Source organism: Scylla paramamosain, chromosome 4, assembly GCF_035594125.1.
Source record: "Scylla paramamosain isolate STU-SP2022 chromosome 4, ASM3559412v1, whole genome shotgun sequence".
In the NCBI taxonomy this organism is placed as follows: Eukaryota; Metazoa; Arthropoda; class Malacostraca; order Decapoda; family Portunidae; genus Scylla; species Scylla paramamosain.
The window spans coordinates 29420027-29441123 of NC_087154.1; the positions used below are offsets into that span (position 1 = coordinate 29420027).

A 21097-nucleotide genomic window follows, 5' to 3' on the forward strand; every position below is an offset into this window, starting at 1 on the left:
AGAGAGAGAGAGAGAGAGAGAGAGAGAGAGAGAGAGAGAGAGAGAGAGAGAGAGAGAGAGAGAGAGAGAGAGAGAGAGAGAGAGAGAGAGAGCGAGCGAGCGAGCGAGCGAGCGAGAGAGAGAGAGAGAGAGAGAGAGAGAGAGAGAGAGAGAGAGAGAGAGAGAGAGAGAGAGAGAGAGAGAGAGAGAGAGAGAGAGAGAGAGAGAGAGAGAGAGAGAGAGAGAGAGAGAGAGAGCGAGCGAGCGAGCGAGCGAGCGAGCCAGCCAGCCAGCCAGCCAGCCAGCCAGCGAGAGAGAGAGAGAGAGAGAGAGAGAGAGAGAGAGAGAGAGAGAGAGAGAAACACGAGCGGTCCCCCCGACACACATACACACACACACACACACACACACACACACACACACAAACAAACAACAACACGCGCGAGATCACCAGTATAATAATAACACTTCCCTCTCATTGTAATGTGACAAATGGTCTGATTCAGTTCAAATTACGTTTACAATATTCATAAATGAAATAGAGAATGGACTGGGTTGCGAAATGTTTGTTTGCCGGTCTTGTTGGAAATTACACACTGGAAATTATTGAAAAAGTACACTATGATTCACCTTAAGTTAAGTTTTAATTACAATGTGAACGAGTACTTGTCACAGTTGTCAGACAGTGGTGAAAAGGTTAAGAAGAATGTTCTAGTGTACACCGGTCTGGTCACACAGAAAATCCACGTAAAGTGTTAAAAATTATGTTCAAATATTAAACACGCCCTTTAGAAAGACTAGAGAGCTGAGCCGCCTACACTATGGAAAAAGAAAGATGTATAATAATTCCAATCCAGAGTGGGAAGGGAATCGGAAGGAATGAAAAGGAACAATGTGATGATTAGAGAAAGGAGAGAATACAATAGAGAAAGATTATTCGCTTAGAGCGTTTGAAAAAAAATCGTAAATGAGAACTCATATTTAGAATGGGTGGGCGACGGAAGCTGAACGAAAAAATAGCATCCATGAAAAGCAAGTTGAAAGTGGTGACATCGACTACAAAGACTACTACTACTACTACTACTACTACCACCACTACTACTATAGTTGTTGCTGCTGTTGCTGCTCCTTCTGCTGCTGGTACACATACAAAAAAAAAAAAAAAACCTAAATTCTGACAAACATCGCGGTACCAACATATCACTTCCGTCAGGCCACGACACCAGATATCAATTCTCACTGACAACCTAACGAGTTAGTCTTGCCTGACCTGACCCCTGTGAGACCACCATGTCCTCCCAGCCGCCGCCTCCATGTCCTGTCATTCCCACGCCCAACTGTTGTCCCCGCTCCTGGGCTACATGTGCCCGGCTACCCTCCCCGTCCCTTTCCCACTCCCCAGCTCACAGGTGCCGCACTGCCGCCCACTCGATCACTGTGCCAGCGCGCGGTAAATGGCCAGCCAGTGCCGGATGAGGGCCCCCTCACTAATCTTTCACCCTCGGCGCTATTTTCTCCACTCGCGGGCCTCCCACACATCTCTCTTTAATAGACTGCCCAGCACCAGCAGCAGTGCCGCTGCCGCTGCCGCCGCCGCCGCTGCCGCCGCCGACGCCGCCGCCGCAGCTACCCTGATAATCCTTTTCCATAAAGTCTGAGCCAGAATATTTTTTTTTGTACATATAATTTTTGTTTGTTTACGCTTCTCACTGTGCAAAATTTCTAAAACGTGCAACACGCAACATTTTTATTTTTCCTACGTGTGCAGCACACCGGCAAGCGCCAGACACCTGCACACGGCGGCCACGTCCGCGATGCCCATAAATCGTGCCGCCAGGCGAGAATTTTTTGACGACAGCGACTTAAAATGGATTATCTAGTCGAGCTGCTGAAGTCCACGAGTTGCGCCACGAAAGGAAACACGTAAAAAGTTAAATGAGTTAACATACATTTTTCTCTGTCCATAATGCCAGACACTTGTCACACTCTTTCAGCCTCCTCCTCTCCTCTCCTTGGCAGTATAATGAAATCAATATTCTTACTTTCGGTAATGAGAACAGAGGCCATAGTATGTCACACAACACAACGTGAAATTTACTATTAATAGTAAAGAAAAACGAAAGAACAAAGGGTCATGACATCAGAAAGTTCTACGGTGAAACATTACTTCGCTGCTAATTACTCCGCTGCATTATCCATGAGATGAGACGATCGATTTATAACGATGAATAATAGTTGCATTACTCACTCAAATAGTGTTCTTTGTACGTGACCTCACAATGAACCGATAGAAGAACCTTTTTGGCGCCAACGTGCTTAAGTTATGCGTCTAAGAAAATTTTACGTTCCATCAATACTGCAAGTAGTAACTCATGACACACAGGTGCAAACGAAGCCTACAAAAATCTGGAGGATGGAGAAAAAAAGGATGAAGACCAAGGAAAGGAAGGCAGAAAACGAAGGTAGAAAGAGAAGGAAAAGAAAAACATCAAATTTCATGCCATTGATCGTTTCAAAGGTCGATTCCACCTAGCTAAGTACCCTGGTGCATAGCCAAGTGACACCTAATATATAAAAGTTACGAATTCTTCAAGAGAAATATTAGATGTGTGGATGTGTGTGTGTGTGTGTGTGTGTGTGTGTGTGTGTGTGTGTGTGTGTGTGTGTGTGTGTGTGTGTGTGTGTGTGTGTGTGTGTGTGTGTGTGTGTGTGTGTGTGTGTGTGTGTGTGTGTGTGTGTGTGTGTGTGTGTGTGTGTGTGTGTGTGTGTGTGTGGTGTGTGTGTGTGTGTGTGTGTGTGTGTATGAGTGTGTATGAGTGTGTGTGTGTGTATGAGAGTGTGTGTGTGTGTGTGTGTGTGTGTGTGTGTGTGTGTGTGTGTGTGTGTGTGTGTGTGTGTGTGTGTGTGTGTGGTGTGTGTGTGTGTGTGTGTGTGTGTGTGTGTGTGTGTGTATGAGTGTGTATGAGTGTGTGTGTGTGTATGAGAGTGTGTGTGTGTGTGTGTGTGTGTGTGTGTGTGGTGTGTGTGTGTGTGTGTGTGTGTGTGTGTGTGTGTGTGTGTGTGTGTGTGTATGAGTGTGTGTGTGTGTATGAGTGTGTGTGTGTGTGTGTGTGTGTGTGTGTGTGTGTGTGTGTGTGTGTGTGTGTGTGTGTGTGTGTGTGTGTGTGTGTGTGTGTGTGATGAAATTATCCCCAGACCAACGAGGAGGGCTCATGCAGCTGGGCGAGGGAAGCGCGGCAGAATTCCATTACTCACGCTGGGGGAAAAGGATTAACCTCTAAAGCCAGGCAGGTGGGCGAGCCACCGTCACCTGTCAAAAACGCGAAGACTTTTCTTCGACGGTTATGGAGACGCGTGAGATGTGGTTTCCATTCCTCCCACCCCTTTGTTATTTTTGTTGGAGAAGAATGGCAACAGACTAAGAGGCGGATTACAAAGTGGCGCGGACCATCGAACTTTGAATTATTGACTGAAATACTCCCTGTAATTTATTGTCACTTAAGAACAGATGACGAGACGAATCCTCCAAGCGTCACAACGAAGAAAGCAATACGCATCACACCCAGCCAGTGTTATAAATAAATACACACATGACAGGCAGGAACAATACTTAACCAGTTGAAAAGTCAAGAAAAGGTTGTCTGTATCCTGTAGAACCTTGCAGCAATCGCCACTGAAATAGTGATGACCAGCATCAAAAAAAAACTCAACACAAAGGATACTCTAAGAACACCCATCCCCCACGCACGTGCCCATGCCACCCACATTAACATTTCCCAACATGTGAAAACATATTAATTGATGAACAACAGCACAAGTAGGCGCTGCCATTACAAGTCTGCCGAAAAACAAAAGCAACAAATTTTCTCCCATAAGACAAGACATTGTCAGTCTTTTTTTTCGGAATTCTTGTTATCTGCAAACTTTTTGATCTTTTCTCTCCATCATCTGCCTGGTCTCTCTCTACTGCTACGCTTCCGAACTCTTATAATTTACTCCCACCACTGACTGTTAGCCTTTGAATGCTATGATTTGCTCCTCTGTTGATTTACTTGGTTTCAAAGTTTCACATCTACAAAGCCTTAATGACATACTGGTACCTAAAAGCTTTCCTCTTCCTGCCCCTCAGCCACGTCTTCCCTCCCCACCACGAGACAGGACTCTGTCACGCCTTATCACTGATACGTTTACTCGAATTACCAAACATAAGTACCGCTAAGGATACTAAATATTAAGTATAGCAGTAAATATTCATTCGTTTAACCCTCAAATGAGATGCATCAGTACACAAGGATTACAAAGGATACCAAACAGCAAGCCCATAAGTCCCACGAAGCTTGTATGATTACATTACCATCCCCATTAATATACACTATATACACAAACTACCAGCAGAACGTCAAGTCTGCCAAAGAAATCATTCACCTCTGAAATAGTAAAGTTGGCAGGGGGTTCGCGAAACAAAACAGGGAATGCAAGACTGTTCAAGCCCACCAAGGACTTCTTAATGATGGAATAAATGTCCCTTAGCCTTAGTGAGCCTTTCCTTGAACCACTTTTCCACTGCCATGCGAAAGCACTGCGAAAGCGACATGTCTACAAACTGGTCACCAAAGCACGTGCGTTCTATGCTTTGAGAAATTAAGTGACTATCAGAAGTTAGTCCCCCACGTTACGAAACTCTGAAAAAATTTAAAATAAAAAAGATCACACAGGAAAAAAAGTTGAGATTTCTGAGACACAAGATAAATGTTTTCTACCGAAGCATGACAAGTGGCCGCGGCGGAGCTCAAACACTCAGCCTTGAATTAGCTGGCGGCGGAACGTGAGGCCGCGGACATCCCCCTGATTATCGCAGGCTGAGTGGAAACGGGAACATTTTTTCTCCTTCCTGAAACACTAAGGCTGCTGAGTGAAGAGAGAACACATATATAGATGGGTGAATAAACTCTACAAAATACGACAAACGAACGAACAGGCACAGAGAAAGAATCTGACAAACAAGAAAATTAAACACTAGTTAACAAATAAAATCAATTCACCACAGACCAAGAACGTAAAAAAATAATAAATAAATAAACGTACAGAAATAATGTGTATCTTATCTCCGAGTTCTCGAGAAATGTTCAGTCGGGGAAGGAGAGGAGACGATTGGTAGGGGTGGGAGTATTAATGATTCTCTCTCTCTCTCTCTCTCTCTCTCTCTCTCTCTCTCTCTCTCTCTCTCTCTCTCTCTCTCTCTCTCTCTCTCTCTCACTTACTTACACACACACACACACACACACACACACACACACACACAAATCCAAACTGGAACTGCACGAGAGAAAAGTTTAAGTGCTGTTCGAAGTGTCTTAACTTTTCAGAATTCCATCATTGCTCATGATAATGTGTGTGTGTGTGTGTGTGAGAGAGAGAGAGAGAGAGAGAGAGAGAGAGAGAGAGAGAGAGAGAGAGAGAGAGAGAGAGAGAGAGAGAGAGAGAGAGAGAGAAACGTCCTCAACATTCCTCGCCCGTGCCTCTGAGGTGGCCATGCAGTCTGCTAGGTAAGCTTGAACCAACCCGTATCACCTCAGCTCTTCGCCAGCCAACCTTACCTGCCTCCGCCCTCCACGCCACGCCCTTTGCGCCCTCCCAACCACTCCTAGATACCTCTGTCCTGAATACCACATCCTCGACCAGTCCTCCACACTGCACCCTTAACCACACCACACTCTCAGTTTCCCCTCCACATCCTCGACCAGCCATCCACATTACACCCTTATCCACACTAGACCCTCAGCTTCCCCTCCACACCACACCACACCACACCATCCATTTGCCCTCCATACAGTATCACACCACCGCACTGCCCTCTGTCTGCCTGCTTGCCGCGCCTAACCCTGCTGGTCAACTGTCCCTGTGCAATTATTGACAGGCTCCACTAACCTGTCAGCCTACCACTATCAGCCCTCCTGGTGTCCTCTTGCTCACTCACATAGTAATGACACTCCTCGACATTGCACCCTCAGGCTTTTGTTGCTGCTGATGGCGTTGATACAGTTGTTGTTGTTGTTGGAGGTGGTGGTGGTGGTGGAGGTGGTGGTGGTGGTATTACTAATTATCATTTGATTATTTCTAAACTTCAATACCCTGTTTCAAATTTTCAACTTTTAAGTGGCAATTCTTAGTCGAGTTTCCTCTTTAAACACAAAGTCGTCTCCGGAAGCTTATATTTAGCACCCAAGTATCAACCAGTATGGTGCTCATTAAAAAACGTTTTGCATGGAAATTGTACTCACATATAGGAAATATTTGTCTATCACGACACTACAATGAAAATAAGAAAAAACAAAAAGTTTCCAGCAATAGTTTTAAGTTGTCAAGTTGTGCGGCTGAGTTAGAGGTAAGGCTGGGTGTGAATTTTGACTCGCGCTCAGCAGTGACAGGCCAGACAGACCATGCAGTATAAAGGAGTAGAATAAATACCGTTCTTCTCACCAATGCCATGACAGGAACGAATAATGTGCAAGACGAACCTCGGAACGCTTTCTGTCCTCGCGCCTTACTTCACCAATCCTCTTGACATCAAACGTGCCAATCCTCTTGACTTCAAACGTCTCTTGTATGAAAATCCTTTAAAATTACAGTGTTGCATACTCCTTTTTCCCATCCTAACGCCAGGGTTCAAGCGAGGCCATGGTACAGTTTGATCCTTGCACTTCGCCTCACCTCACGATGATACCAAATACTCAAGGCTCGCTCCCGCCTTCAACCCCACCACCAACAAACACTGGAAAGGAAATAATTTGTCGCCGTCATGCATAACAGCCTTACTGTATTGTATATGCAAGCGTGTTCCGGTTGGCAGGTGGAATTACACGTCCCTGCCAAAGGAAGGGCGGTATATTTCCGGGTTACATACGAAAAGTGGATAGTGCGGGGTTGCATGTGGGTCTGGTTGTGGGTGTGGGTGTTCAGAGCACGTCCTTGGTGTGGGTGTGGTGGGTGTGCTCAGGTAATCCTGCACGAGGGCCAGTGTCCCTCCTCCCGGCGGGGCGAGAGTGCTCCCTGGGGATCCTGCAGGTAGAGTGAGCGCCTCCCTCGGGTGCTCGTGGGATGAACGTGGTCGTGTCTGTGACGCGGATGGCTCGGTGCCTCATGTTTATGGCCCTCGCAACACCTGGTCCCACCGTCTGCTGTTATGACCGCTTCAGTACCTCAGCCTCACTTCCGTATTTCGTGTTGGTTACAAGCACTACACTTTCAAGAAAAAAATACCAAAATGCACTGGTTATGAATATCTAAATCTGAAGAAAAACTAACATACTCCAATATACTGAAATGGATTGGTTGGAAGCACTACACTTCCAAGAAAAATACTAAATGGATTGGTTACAAGTTTTAACTCTGAGGAAAAATGCAAACATATTGAAATGGATTGGATGGAAATACTACACTTTTGAAGAAGGGGAAAAAACAGAATAAAATGGATTACTTTACTTTGTTGGGGTGTCACGTGTTAGTTATTTGAAGCTATGTACATTATCACCTAGAACTAACAAATAATGATAATAATAATGAGGAGCGCGAACAATAATTACCAGACCCTGCAAGAGAGATTCTTAGAAATTTATCGCAGAAAATACTAAAACATGAAATATAAACCTGAAATAAAAGGATCAAGACATAACATCCAATAAAAACAAAAACAAAAAAAAAGCACACACACACAAGCCAAACTTTCATCACGTCGGAGAAAAAAAAATAGTGGCGAGAGAAAAAAAAACCTCACTAAATAAAACACACACACACACACACACACACACACACACACACACACACACACACATACACACAGCAGGACTTGTACCTTTACCAAGACCCGTCAAGATGGACTACGTAGTGACGGCGGGCGAGGCATCAGATCTCAGGTTATGGATGGTGATGGACGAAGGGGAAGAGGAGGTGAACAGTGCAGCCACGGAGAGAGAGGGAGTGAATGGTGATATGTAAATGAAACTGCTGGTGTGTGGGAGGGAAAATGTTCCTGTGCGGGAAGAGAAAGAAAACGGAGAGGGTGGAGGAGCAGCGAGAAAGAAAAAGGGAAGGGTAAAGTAAAAATTAAGAAAAAGAAGCAAGGACAGGGAACCGAAGATGAGAGAAGGAAAAAGAGAGAGAGAAAGAAAGGAGGGAGGGAGGGAAGGGAAGGGAGGGAAGGGAGCGAGGGGAAAGATGAGCTGAAAAAGCTTAAAAACAATGATGAACTGAATGTCCACCAACCCACATATTCACTTTCCTTCTTTACTCTTTTTACTAAACTCTTTCTCTCTCTCTCTCTCTCTCTCTCTCTCTCTCTCTCTCTCTCTCTCTCTCTCTCTCTCTCTCTTGATTACATCTTTACTATCATTTTTACACTTTCGCAGTAATAATTTGGCTTCTGCCCCTACCCTTACCTCTACCCCCCTCCCACCTCTCTCTCTCTCTCTCTCTCTCTCTCTCTCTCTCTCTCTCTCTCTCTCTCTCTCTCTCTCTCTCTCTCTCTCTTGATTACATTTTTACTAGCATTTTTTACGCTTTTGCAGTAATAATCTCTCTCTCTCTCTCTCTCTCTCTCTCTCTCTCTCTCTCTCTCTCTCTCTCTCTCTCTCTCTCTCTCTCTCTCTCTCTCTCCTTATTCTTTCTGGATGAGGATAACGCTGATAATAACAGACTCACGTGCGATTAATGTCCTGACCCCGGCATGAGGTGCACAGCCGCGCCCCGCCACTCAATCCCCTGCTAACACCCCATCCCCGCCCCCCTCGTCTCCATCGTCCCTGCAGGACTGGAGAGTTTGCCTTAATGGTCCTATACTCGCACGCACCAAATGCACTCAAGTCTCTTTTCACTTTCCAAGCTGCTCACACGAATAAAGACACGCATGCATACTTACACACGACCACATGAACACAAAAGAACAATGTAGCGCACGCACACACGCGCGCTCACACACACACACACACACACACACACACACACACACACACACACACACACACACACACACACAGAGCATTCCAGGGTACATTACAAATTTAATATTCATTCTAATTATCTGATGCGACAGATGCCAAACAAGGACTTATTTCGCTCTAATGCATAATATTAATACACACGCGGCATAATCTAAATATTTAAGTAATTATAGCTGAAGTAACAACGGTAGCAGGAGCAGCATTAGCAGCAGACACACCAATATAAAAAAAAATAAATAAATAGCCAAAACAACGACTCAAAAGGAGAGTACGGCGTACATAAGAAAAATTGAGAAAAAAGGAGAACCACCACAAAAATCAACACCGTCTTGCGCTGACTAAGATCTGCGCCAAGGTCATCTTCATAATATATGTCGCGCAAATCATTAAGAGTGCCTGCACCCCTGCACATCAACTTGCATAGAAATTTAATCCCTCTTATCCTCGCGCAAAAATAAGTAATCAGATAAAATACAAGTTTTGCCATGGGTTTGGATCGTTTGGCCAGACAGACAGACAGACAGACAGACAGACAGACAGACAGACAGACAGTCATCCCCCCTCCCGTACTCTCGCCCGCAGTCCGACGCGCAGGTGTCAGGGCCAAAGTGCAGATAAAAAGATAAAGGTAGACTCGGGCACGACAGCCCGAGATTCTCGTCAGGACGGAAACAACTACCCATCATTCACTGACTCGCTCTCTCTGACAAGACCGGCGACAAACAACACACACACACACACACACACACACACACACACACACACACACACACACACACACACACACACACATACACAACGTTACCTAATACCTAATCAATAAATGATCTTCACGTCAACGAATTCCAACCAAAAAGCAAAGATTTACGAAATAAGTTCCAAGTCGACGGTCTGAAAACAGCTATAAAATTAGTAAGACAAGAATTCTCACTATGAAAGGACCACTAAAATTGATCATTGACTCCGACGCAAGCAGAATACATGCAACACTGGTAGGAACACAACACGTGCATTATGTATGTGTCTCATATTTCATACGACATTCATCGGAACTCTTCAAAAATTTAGCCTTGTTGATCCCCTATTTCCTGAAATTGCGTACTCCAGCCCCTAACAGCTCTCCCCTTCATCACAGTTCCTTTCTCCGGCTGGTGCTTGTCATCCGATCTATTCTATGCGTACCGTCACAAAGAGCCAAAGTTTCTGTCCTTAAAATATCTATACGAGCATGCTGTGACAGAGTTTACCGCCCAGTTTATTATGACTCATCGCAGTTGTCCATTACTTATAACCGTAAAAACTGTTTCCATGCCACGATACGAGAAAGAAATTGTCACCCATTTCTAGAAACCTGTGATCTCCTTTGCTACTTTACTGCTTCACGTGTGCCATTTGTTCCCTTCACATTCCGTGCTTCACTGCTCACGCTGAAAAACAAATCGAGCACAACACTAAATTCACATATTTCAAGCTATTTTCGTGCTGCAGTTATTAAAACACTTTTTGCCACTTAGAACTTAGAAGTTGGAGTGTGTTATTTCTCTGTTCTCGTGAGCTACAGATATTAAAGCCACAACAGAGCTCGCGACACAGAAATATATCGTTGTACAGGTAAATATGAGCATTTCACGCCGCACGATACTCGTTCTCCTCGCGTGCCCTCCCGACACCTGGTACTTTAGCTTATTAGAGTCAGTAGCTGTACGACACAATGCATGCACACCAATATGATACGCTTGGAGCCTCAAGTGTCCAGAGTACATGTAAATAAATTAAATACACTCTAAGAGTTGGGAGAGGAGGATAAAGAATGAGGGGTGTCAGCTACAGTAAAGAATTTGTTGGTGCTCTCAAACTCAATTTTACGGGACATTTTACGTTCATGAGTGAAAATCGAAGGGCACGTGTCATGTGATGAATCCTTACCTCCCTCGCTGCCACTCCCATCGCGTCCAGCTGGGGAGGCTCCAGCAGGAAGGGGGAAGCAGGTCATGAGATTCATTTACCTGTAAGGGAAATACAAAACATGTTAGACAAAGAGTAATAAGTTACACACATTCGCTATTATTCTATCAGGATCATACTTATGCCTCAGAAAAGTAACGAAACTGGTGAACAATAATAGTCACCTTGCCGGAGAGAAAACGAGCGAAAACAAGCTTAATCATTTCGTAACTTGAAATCTGAAGCATCCCCAACTTGAAAGGGGATCCCTCACATCAAAGCAGCACAGCCTCTCAGTAAAGACGTTTTTTTTTTTTTTTTACTTTGTTTTTTTTAGTCGTCCATGAAGGGGTATGTTGCATCCAACGAGCCATGACTGTGTGTAGGCGGCCTCGCCACCACCAACACCAACTGTCCAACACTTGGGGGTCAACGACCTAAATTTAATGCACCTTTGGGAAGGAACAAAATACGAACCAAGCCTCACATTCTCGGACTGTCTCCAGTTTTCACGACGAGTCGCGTCGCCGTGGTGGTCCAGTTTCCAAGGGATGCAAACAATTCAAAAGGCAATGCTTGGAACGCGGCCATCTGCCAAAACACAAATGCACCAAAACAACAAAGCTCATAGCGAAAGTAAAGAAAGGTGTGACACATCTCCAGAACAGTCAGTGCTGCCTCAACGAGAACAACACCCGAGGAACACGCGTCACTAACTTCAGTCACTACAATACATCCCCTAGTCCCTCAATCGCTTCAACCACTCAGTCACTGAGACATCCGTCCACACAACCGCCGCCACTAATGTACGATGCCCACTACGGGAGTTAAACATAAACAACATCCAGATTATGCCCAATATTTGTGGTCCCCAGAATACAGAATGGACAGATTAATTTTTGTTGACACAGGTAAAGATTAAGACATTAGCCGCTCAAATTTATGTAAAAAGTTTTCAATTTGCACCTCTTAGTAAGGAAAGATCTCAGAACAGCATTATGAAATCTTAAAACGAAAGAAGAGAACTAGGAAGGAAATACAAGAAAATCCTCGTGATGCATGAGCAAGCTAACACTCGTAGCAATTAATTAAAACTGAATACACAAAGATTAAGAGAAATGCAGATACTGGCTCTCACAGAGGATAGTGGATGTGCGGCAGAGGCTGTGCACCAGTAAGCACCAGCATGACAGACCTCAAGAGATCTGTCAGATTTATGAATGAGGATAAGAGAAACTCCTCGTATCAGGGTAACAGCAGCTGCCATGCGAAGGACGTTGTGAACCTACACTGCCTTGTGGAGGTTCCTCGTGCTTATTTTTTTCTTAATGTTTATTTAAACGGGTTAATCATCACTTTTTTTTTTTTTAATATGCAAAAAACGGATAAATTTAGTTCTTTATCTCTCTCTTTAGATACCATTCCATAACACAAATAATTTTCATACACAATTATTTCAATGGCGCATATCACATTATGTAAGAGAAGACACTCGGACACAAGCCATTCATCTCTAATCTGTCTCCTAAGTCCATTTGATGCAATTGTTAAATAACAATCCTAGTCTTTAAGTTATTCGTCCTCAAAAACACCGATAAAACTATGTTATTCATCCCTGCTTCTGGCCAGACAGATCTCCTTGCTCCTGGCCAAACTGATCTCATAAAAAGGAAAAATTGTAAATAACCTTCCATGAAACGGGTGCTACAAATCAGATTTCCTGTTAAATGAGGGAAATGCCGAGCAACCGACACTCAAAAATGGCACGCACGCACGCATGCACGCACGCGCACACACACACACACACACACACACACACACACACACACACACACACACACACACACACACACTATTAGCTGTGACAAAATTATCCTAGTTTTATGCAGTCTTATACAGGTAACCAAGACGCATCACATCACACACGCATGGAAATTTCCACAAGGTCTTGACTTGGTAATTACGTTGAGCCAATAAAACTCCCATCCTATGTAACATCTAATCTACGGCAGAGAACATGATAAGACTAAATAAATAATTGTGAGGGTGTGTTCTCTGCATGCTTCAGATTGAATTCTCACAACCTCTTGTGGCGACCCTCCAGGCCCAGGCAGGGGAACGCGCTCAGCCTCTTACTGCTACTGCTCCTACTCCTACTTGCCACTATTGTTCCTGCCACTGTTGCTCTTCCCGTTGTTCCTCTGGCTGCTATTTCTGATGTTGCTCCTGCTACTGCTGTGGCTGTTATATTACGTCAACAAGTCCCAGGCGTCCCAGATCTAAACAACAATGGAATCATTGACCTCTTCAACAGCTACAACGATTGCTTCCTTAAAATATCCCACTGTAAATTTCTGGAAAATAAAACAAAATTTCTTCGAGGATAACGATGTCTTTTTATATGGCTTCCTTCTTACTCTTATCTCCAAAAAACACCATCCCGCTTCAATAAATTTCAACAAAAGCGTTAGCAATAAGCGTACCGCCACAAGAAATATAAATGCTTGCGATCGACTACAAATGCATGCACAAGAACCTCTCGGAGTGCCGTCCCCTCTCCCTGCGCGGTATGGCCACTCCCTTCACCCCACAAAGTCAGGCTCTCCCTCTCTTTCCTGCTTCCTCACACCTTGTCATCTGCTCCCACACAGTCATCACTTAGCACAACAGTCACTCATTTCCACCGAAGAAACTGAATTACAAGGAACGTTTTCTCGCCTTAAAGAAAGTAAGTTCTGCTTCAAATGCGTGTTTACGTACATTTTATTTCATTGGTTCCAAGATCTTAATAAAATAAAGAAGGAAAAGAAACAGCGTCGAGTTCTTTTCTTGTGCCAAGGGTGTTTTACGATGAGGCAGTCCTTCCTTCCTTCCTTCCTTCCTTCACCTGAATCAATATTTGTTTTCGTTGGTGGGACGGTTTTGCGATGCTCCAAGTTCATGGCGCTGCTCTATGTTACTTTATGCTCCTAATCCATATCGCTGCTCAATGCTTTCCTGTGATTAAATTTCATGCATGCCGTCGCTCTATGCTTTCCTATGCTCCAAATTCATGTTGTTGTTCCACGTTTCTATATGCTCCGATATCACGCCGTTTTTCTATGCTTCCATGTGGTCCAGTCATTGTTCTATACTCTACAATAATTCCACCGCTGCATGTTCTACGATACTCTAGTTCATTGCATTGCTTTATGTTCATGTTCACAGTACTCACTCTCCAAAACAAGTCTCATTACCAGCGAATACATGAACCTAATAAAGAAAAAAAAACATGTAAATGCTGTTACTCACTTCTAGCGGCGCGTTACCAATACAGTGAGAGACGAACAACACAGTGACAGTCGTCCAGTGTTCCATTAAATATTGCACAATGGCGCTTGTTGGAACACTACGATGCACTTAGCCATATTGCTTTGTTTAGTCATTGTAATTGTTGACTTTATGAACACCTGTCTAAATTTCGATGTCTATTTTATATCGCTTCATCACATTATACTAGTTCACTGCGAGACAAAGGCCTTAGTGATTACCAGTTATAAAGGTTATATTCAAGAAGTTTTGAGTTTTGGTTAAGTTGCCAGGTTACGAGGTCACAGCTCCTCGGCTTACGTCCCGTGCCTGTTCCCTGCTGGGTGATTTGGTACTTGAGTGTGACAGGAGACAAGCCCAGATGATTTCTAGCAACTGCCTCCTGATATGGTGTTCGGAGAGTTTAACTTCTTAAACCAATTTCGGGATTTTAATTCGTTATCAGAAAGTTCAGAGAGGAAGGGACGTAATGTAATTTAAAAAATATGAAGTGAGTGAAATAGGATTGTAATGCATTTTACATCAAACTTGAATTGAATATTAGAACAGCGTTGAAAAAATAAGGGTCATTGATCGGTCAGGTCACAACATGTATGCAGATAATATTTGTACCATACGAGGAAGTGAACTGAAACAAAGGTAACCCAGGTAAGGGATGTCAAGAGAGTGACACTGTGTGAAGGGAAAACAGATCCTCTTACTCGCCGATTGTAAAGCAACATCAGCATGAGTGACATTAATTTTCAGTCCTTTGATATACAAGGTTAATGAAAAGTCAAATTTGATAAACATGAAGCATCTTAAAGACCATCACATCAGCATTTTTTTTTTTTCTATCATTAAACAATCTTCGCTGAGCATCCCCACGATGGACATTAATGAATTCCACCTTTTTCCGGAAGTATAAATGAGTAAGAATAATTCGGTCTTTACCAAGGAACAATAGGTTAATATTTTATCCTACTTAACACACCGCGACCAGCTTCCTTAAATTTTTAAATATCACTCCAAATTTAACTGATTAACAAACACAAATGTTAATTAAAATAGGTGATTACCAGGAGAGAAACGGAGTCAAGAAAGTGGAGCAAGTGCATACATACGCAGCACAATTGTCATCTTAACTTTGTGCGTGCGATCCTCTATACCAGTAATCCTTCCATTCGTTAACTCAATGCTTCCTCTCACATAACAATACTGTCAGGAGAGACAGGACTGATATGAAAGACTCAAGCGAGGCCACGACAATGAACTTTACCTGCATTCCATTGCATGCGAGTTCTCTCTTCCACTAAAGAACTTCCATCATAACAAATATTCATATACTCTATTCGACATGCAATCTCTTGCTTCATTTAATCTGGCTAACTTCTCACACACAAAGGCCATTCGTGATACAAGAGAAATACAGTGCCACGAGCCACTCGCTCTGCACTGGTCGCATCAATAACCATTAATATTGCAGCCCAAGGCACCTGGGCGTGGTGCCACCGGCAGTGACCAACAAACACAAACTCGTGTACTCGCAACGAAATAAACACTTAACAATTTCAAGAATGGGACGATGGCTGCAGCTTGACTGCGAAGACTGCCGGCCAACAACCATATTTTTTTCCCCGTTTTCTGCCCATTTAGTCGTTATTTGTGATCTTTTATCATTTTCCCCCACCTACATGAACTATCATTATGACGAAAGATGGGTTAAATCTCCGGATCTTCGAAATGCACTAATACAACATTGCTGCACCAGCCCTCAGCGCCACCTATGCCTGAACCCTCCGCGCGTCCACAAGCTACGGTACACCAGGGTCTTGATTAATGAGTTAATTATGCCACCTGCGATGAACTTGCTTCGCCTACCGGCACAACAGTGTGTGTGTGTGTGTGTGTGTGTGTGTGTGTGTGTGTGTGTGTGTGTGTGTGTGTGTGTGTGTGTGTGCGTGCGTGCGTGCGTGCGTGCGTGCGTGCGTGCGTGCGTGCGTGCGTGCGTGCGTGCGTGCGTGTGTGTGTGTGTAATATTAGACCCGTCCATTCAACCACTAGCTTGGTCATGAAAGTGGCAAGTTCCCGTCATCGGCAGACAATAGAAAAGTTATCATCAAAACTAATATATTATTATTCCCTTAATAAACAATTAATGTGGGTAATCACCTTAAATTCATATATTTCCGACTTTGATCAACCCACGGTATCTAAGCTAAAGCATTATGTGCGAATTTGCTATGCTAATACTTACAGTTCAATATAAGCACACGCACACGCACACAAAAAAAAAAATCTTAACTTACTATTCACATTTCCCTTCCGTACTGACTCTTTACCGTCATGAATCTAATCAGTCTTTTTTTTTTATAGAAGCGGCATCTGAGCGCGCTTCTCTCTCTCTCTCTCTCTCTCTCCTCTCTCTCTCTCTCTCTCTCTCTCCTCTCTCTCTCTCTCTCTCTCTCTCTCTCTCTCTCTCTCTTTTTTTTACCTTGACCGACCTCCCTGATACACACACAAAGAAATCAATCAATCAACCAGCCAACAGCCACTTCATGTCACCCCCCCCCTTACTGTACAGAGGGAGCCAACAAGCTGACTGCCCTTGCCCTTGCCAGCGTTCAGCTTCCTATTCTGCAGTGAGCGACTAAATGTTTGCTGCTCTACCGGCTCAGCCTAAGCTCCGTCTACGTCCACAGTTCTTTTCTTGCATTATTGCCGCGAGCCAAATACATCAACACTTCCATTTAAGTTTAAGATTAATTTTGTAGAAGCTATTAAAACAAATTAGGTGAAAAGAGAGGGTCAAGTGGGAAAGGGATTGGATATGATGGGATATGAAGGGAAAGGAGGGGAGGGGAAGGGAAGGGAAGCGAATATTAAGAAAGGGAAAGGGAAAAGATAGGAAGAAAAAGGAAGGGAAGGGAAGGAAATGGAAGGAAAGGGAAGAAAAGAGAAGAAAAGGAAAGGGAAGAGGAAGGACTGGCTAAAACAAACACAGGATGAAACGTTAAGAAAAAAAATGAAGTAAAGAGAGAGAGAGAGAGAGAGAGAGAGAGAGAGAGAGAGAGAGAGAGAGAGAGAGAGAGAGAATGAGTTAGAATACAACTATGATGAAAAAATAGTAGCTGTGGTGGCGGTGCTGGTGGGGACGATGGCGGTGGTGCTGGTGGTAGTGATGGCGGTGGTGGTGGTGGAGGGGGCCAGCTCAGTGAGGCGTCAAGTGAGTGGAAGCAATGAAGATGACAGTCCTGACAGGGGATTGAAGAGGGCAGGAGTGACGGGGTTCTGAACGGTGCTGCTGTGCGAGGAAGAGGGCGTCGAGAGAGAAATCAATAAGAGATGATAAGAGAGGAGCGGTGAGCGAGGTGTGAAGGAGGAGACGAGTGGATACCGAAACTTTATTGCTGGAAGATAAAAAAAAAAAAAATTAGATAAGTATAAGTAATAAAATAACAAGCCAATTGAAATGACAGCTACAAGAAAGAGGAAACTAAAACAAAAACACAAATGTGGCTGGGATGGACTGAGAGGTAAAGAAGTGAGTGAAGTAAAAATTGAAAGACGCATTGGGTAAATAAGGAGAAACTGAAAGAGGAAAGGAGGAAATGACGGTCAACAAGGACTTCATTTACTTCTTTCTGTCCATCAAGAGGGACGCGGAGGATGAGCGAGAGAAGGGAAGAGATTAGTGCGGAAGAGAAAAAGGAGGAAGAAAGTGACATAAGCATTAATTAGAGAGAGAGAGAGAGAGAGAGAGAGAGAGAGAGAGAGAGAGAGAGAGAGAGAGAGAGAGAGAGAGAGAGGGAGAGAGACCCATAATGTACTACACTATTCATGGAAATACAGACCCAACAAGCCGCCTCGTCCCCACGGAACTGGCTTGGTCCCTAATCCTAGTTAAACTCGTGACCTTCACCATCACAATGTAGCCACCGCCACCACCACCGCCACCGCCACCACTACTTTTATCATCACCCTCCTTGCCACCAGGACGACCACAACAATTACCACCACTAAATACTGCTGCTGCTGCTACTACTACTATTACTGCAACAATCCCACTACCAATACCACTACAACCATTAACTACTACTACTACTACTACTACTACTACTACTACTATTACCACTATTACTACTACAACTACTACTTCTATTATTACAAGTACAACTGCAAAAAACAACTACCATCCATCTACTACTACTAACTACCGTTAATATTGCTACTACTACTATAACTGCAACAACATTACCACCATAATCAACGGTAATCAGTCTACCATCATCACCACCACCAAAGCTACCCACATGTCCGGCACTATTACTACTACTACGACAACAGTTACTACTACTACTACCACTACCACTACTATTACTACTACTATTACTAGTACCACAGGCACTCCCAAAACTGCTTAATCAGCTCCCGCTTCCTTTGCTACCACTAACACCACCACCACCATTTATATCAACACCACCAGCACTACTAATACCACTACTACACTTCCCTCCGTGTGTGTGTGTGTGTGTGTGTGTGTGTGTGTAAAAGCTTTCACTCTGTTATCCAACCCAGGCCAAGTCATGCTGGTTGAGTGGCAAGAGCGTGGCGAGTGAAGTGGTTACGGAAGTCAGTGAGGGGTGGCGGGGTGGTGATGGAGATGGACTTGGGTGGGAGGAGAGGGAGGATTGCAGGGCGCTGAGGAGGACGGCGTGACTCACTGAGGCCTTTGAGAAGTGTCACGGAGGGTCAAGAGCAGCGGCGCGGGTGAGGGCCTGCTGGAGGCGCCTTGGCTAAGGGTGAACGCACCATCTCATACTACACTCTCAGACCATTCACTAAATATATGCCTGGCGACTAGGGAAGTGTTACCGCCCACTGAATGAAAGGCTTGGAAATTAACGAAACATCATATAGCCAATAACTGTATATGTATTGGGCAAGCGTGTAAACAGCATTACAAGCACTAACTCAAATTCAGCTGTTAAGCACAGTATTTGCTACGACTGGTCTGAAAAGAACTCAAATCTGGCTGGCTTACATGAAATCCGCGCCTGCAAAGTGTACATTACGGTGTGATTACACGCAAACACACACAAACACACACACACACACACACATACACACACACACACACACACACACACACACACACACACACACACAAGTGGCTGGATAGATATATGCATAGATACACCCACACAGATCAACAACAGACAGACATACAGAGAGATAGACTAATCATACATATACGAGTATCAAACATACACACAATGACTCATCCACTCTCCCATCCATATACACATACCCCTCCCTAACACACACACACACACACACACACACACACAAATACATAAAGATAAAAAAAGATAAAGATACACAAAGAAGATCGAGACAAATACAAGCACAGTTAAATCATACTACAGACAAACCTCACACTACGGGGACAAAATTCCTTGAGTAGCCAATGGATACTAAATGGCACCGGCCTAAAATTCACACACTGATAATAATATTTCAGTTGATGCACGGGTCGCCAGTGTGTGCTAATTGACGGGGCTTTGATGTAGCAGGTCAGGTGAAGCGCCGTTTGACAAGAGTGTGCCTGATAAATCACGGGACAAACATATTTCAAAGGAACTCTTTTCTACCAGCATCATGTGTCGCTCTTGTTTTGCCAACGGGTGTGATTACTGCTGTGAACTTGAGATCCTGATAAACAAGTGTGTTGCCTAGTTATTTATATGATTTAATAGACATTTATAGAATTTCAGTGTTCATTCGTCCATCCTCGTTAATGAAAAATCCTTCAGCCTCTGTGAGTAAAATGGAGAGTGAGCTGGTGGAGGTAGAGTTGCAAGAAAAGTGTGAAGGAAAAGATGCAATGAACAAGAACAATTGGAAAAGTATTGAGTACTGTACACCAATCCCTGACAATGAAAAATACAAGAGGAGGAGGAAGTGAAGGAGAAAAAAAACAAATAAAAAACAAGTCCATGAAGAAAAGAACAACGAAAACAAAACAAAAACAAGAACAAGGAGAGAACGAGAACAACAACAGAAGAAATATACAAATGACAAGGACAACTCAGCCTTAGCAGTACGTATGAGCCTCAACAAGGAGACAAACCTTATTACAGTCTCACGCTACTCTCACTCCTCCTCTCAGTTCCCCAACACTTTCTCAACCCACACCATTACCCTTTCCGAACGCTCCTTTACATTCTTCCCCAAATGTTTTCGCACTTCTATAGTTTCTCCCCTCCCAGCCCCTCGTCCCCTTAGACCCTCAACACATAACATAATAAGCCAAGATGAGGCGGATGATAAGGAAAAGGGTAAGGAAGACATGGACACTGAGAGATGAACAGCAAGGGTATGAAGTGCTAAGGGGATGCAAGACAAGTTAGTTTATTAAATGCTGGGATTAAGAAGCTGGATGAAGACGGAAAAAGTGACAGTAAAAATATATAGATAGATAGATAAATAAATATAAGTAAGAGTAAATGCGACAAACAACGATAATTTAGAGAGAAGAGAGAGAGAGAGAGAGACAGAGAGAGAGAGAGAGAGAGAGAGAGAGAGAGAAGAGAGAGAGAGAGAGAGAGAGAGAGAGAGAGAGAGAGAGAGAGAGAGAGAGAGAGTATCCAAGTGTTAAGAGTTTACATGTTCAATAGTGGGTGAGGAAGAATAAACAAAGCGGAGTCAATAACCAGCATAAGCAAGGAGGAGAAGGGCCCATTGTGGCGGCGTGGAGGTGGGGACGGAGTAACTGGTGCAGGTGTTGACAGGCGCTGGCCAGAGCCTCCACTCCGACACTCGCCTAATTGACTAAAGGCGCCACTTCCATCAGCTTTCCTCCTACTCCTCCCCCATCATCTGTGTAA

General features: G+C 44.0%; 1 protein-coding gene across 1 annotated transcript in view; it reads right to left on the reverse strand.

Annotated features, from left to right (window-relative positions):
• The window catches only part of LOC135099946 (uncharacterized), a 150149-nt gene that overhangs the window by 110115 nt on the left and 18937 nt on the right, over nt 1-21097 (reverse strand). Inside the window, exon 2 of the mRNA XM_064002679.1 lies at nt 10902-10981. Within this exon, the coding sequence (XP_063858749.1) occupies nt 10902-10977 (76 nt within the window). The 5' untranslated portion in view covers nt 10978-10981. The remainder of the gene's footprint in view (nt 1-10901; nt 10982-21097) is intronic.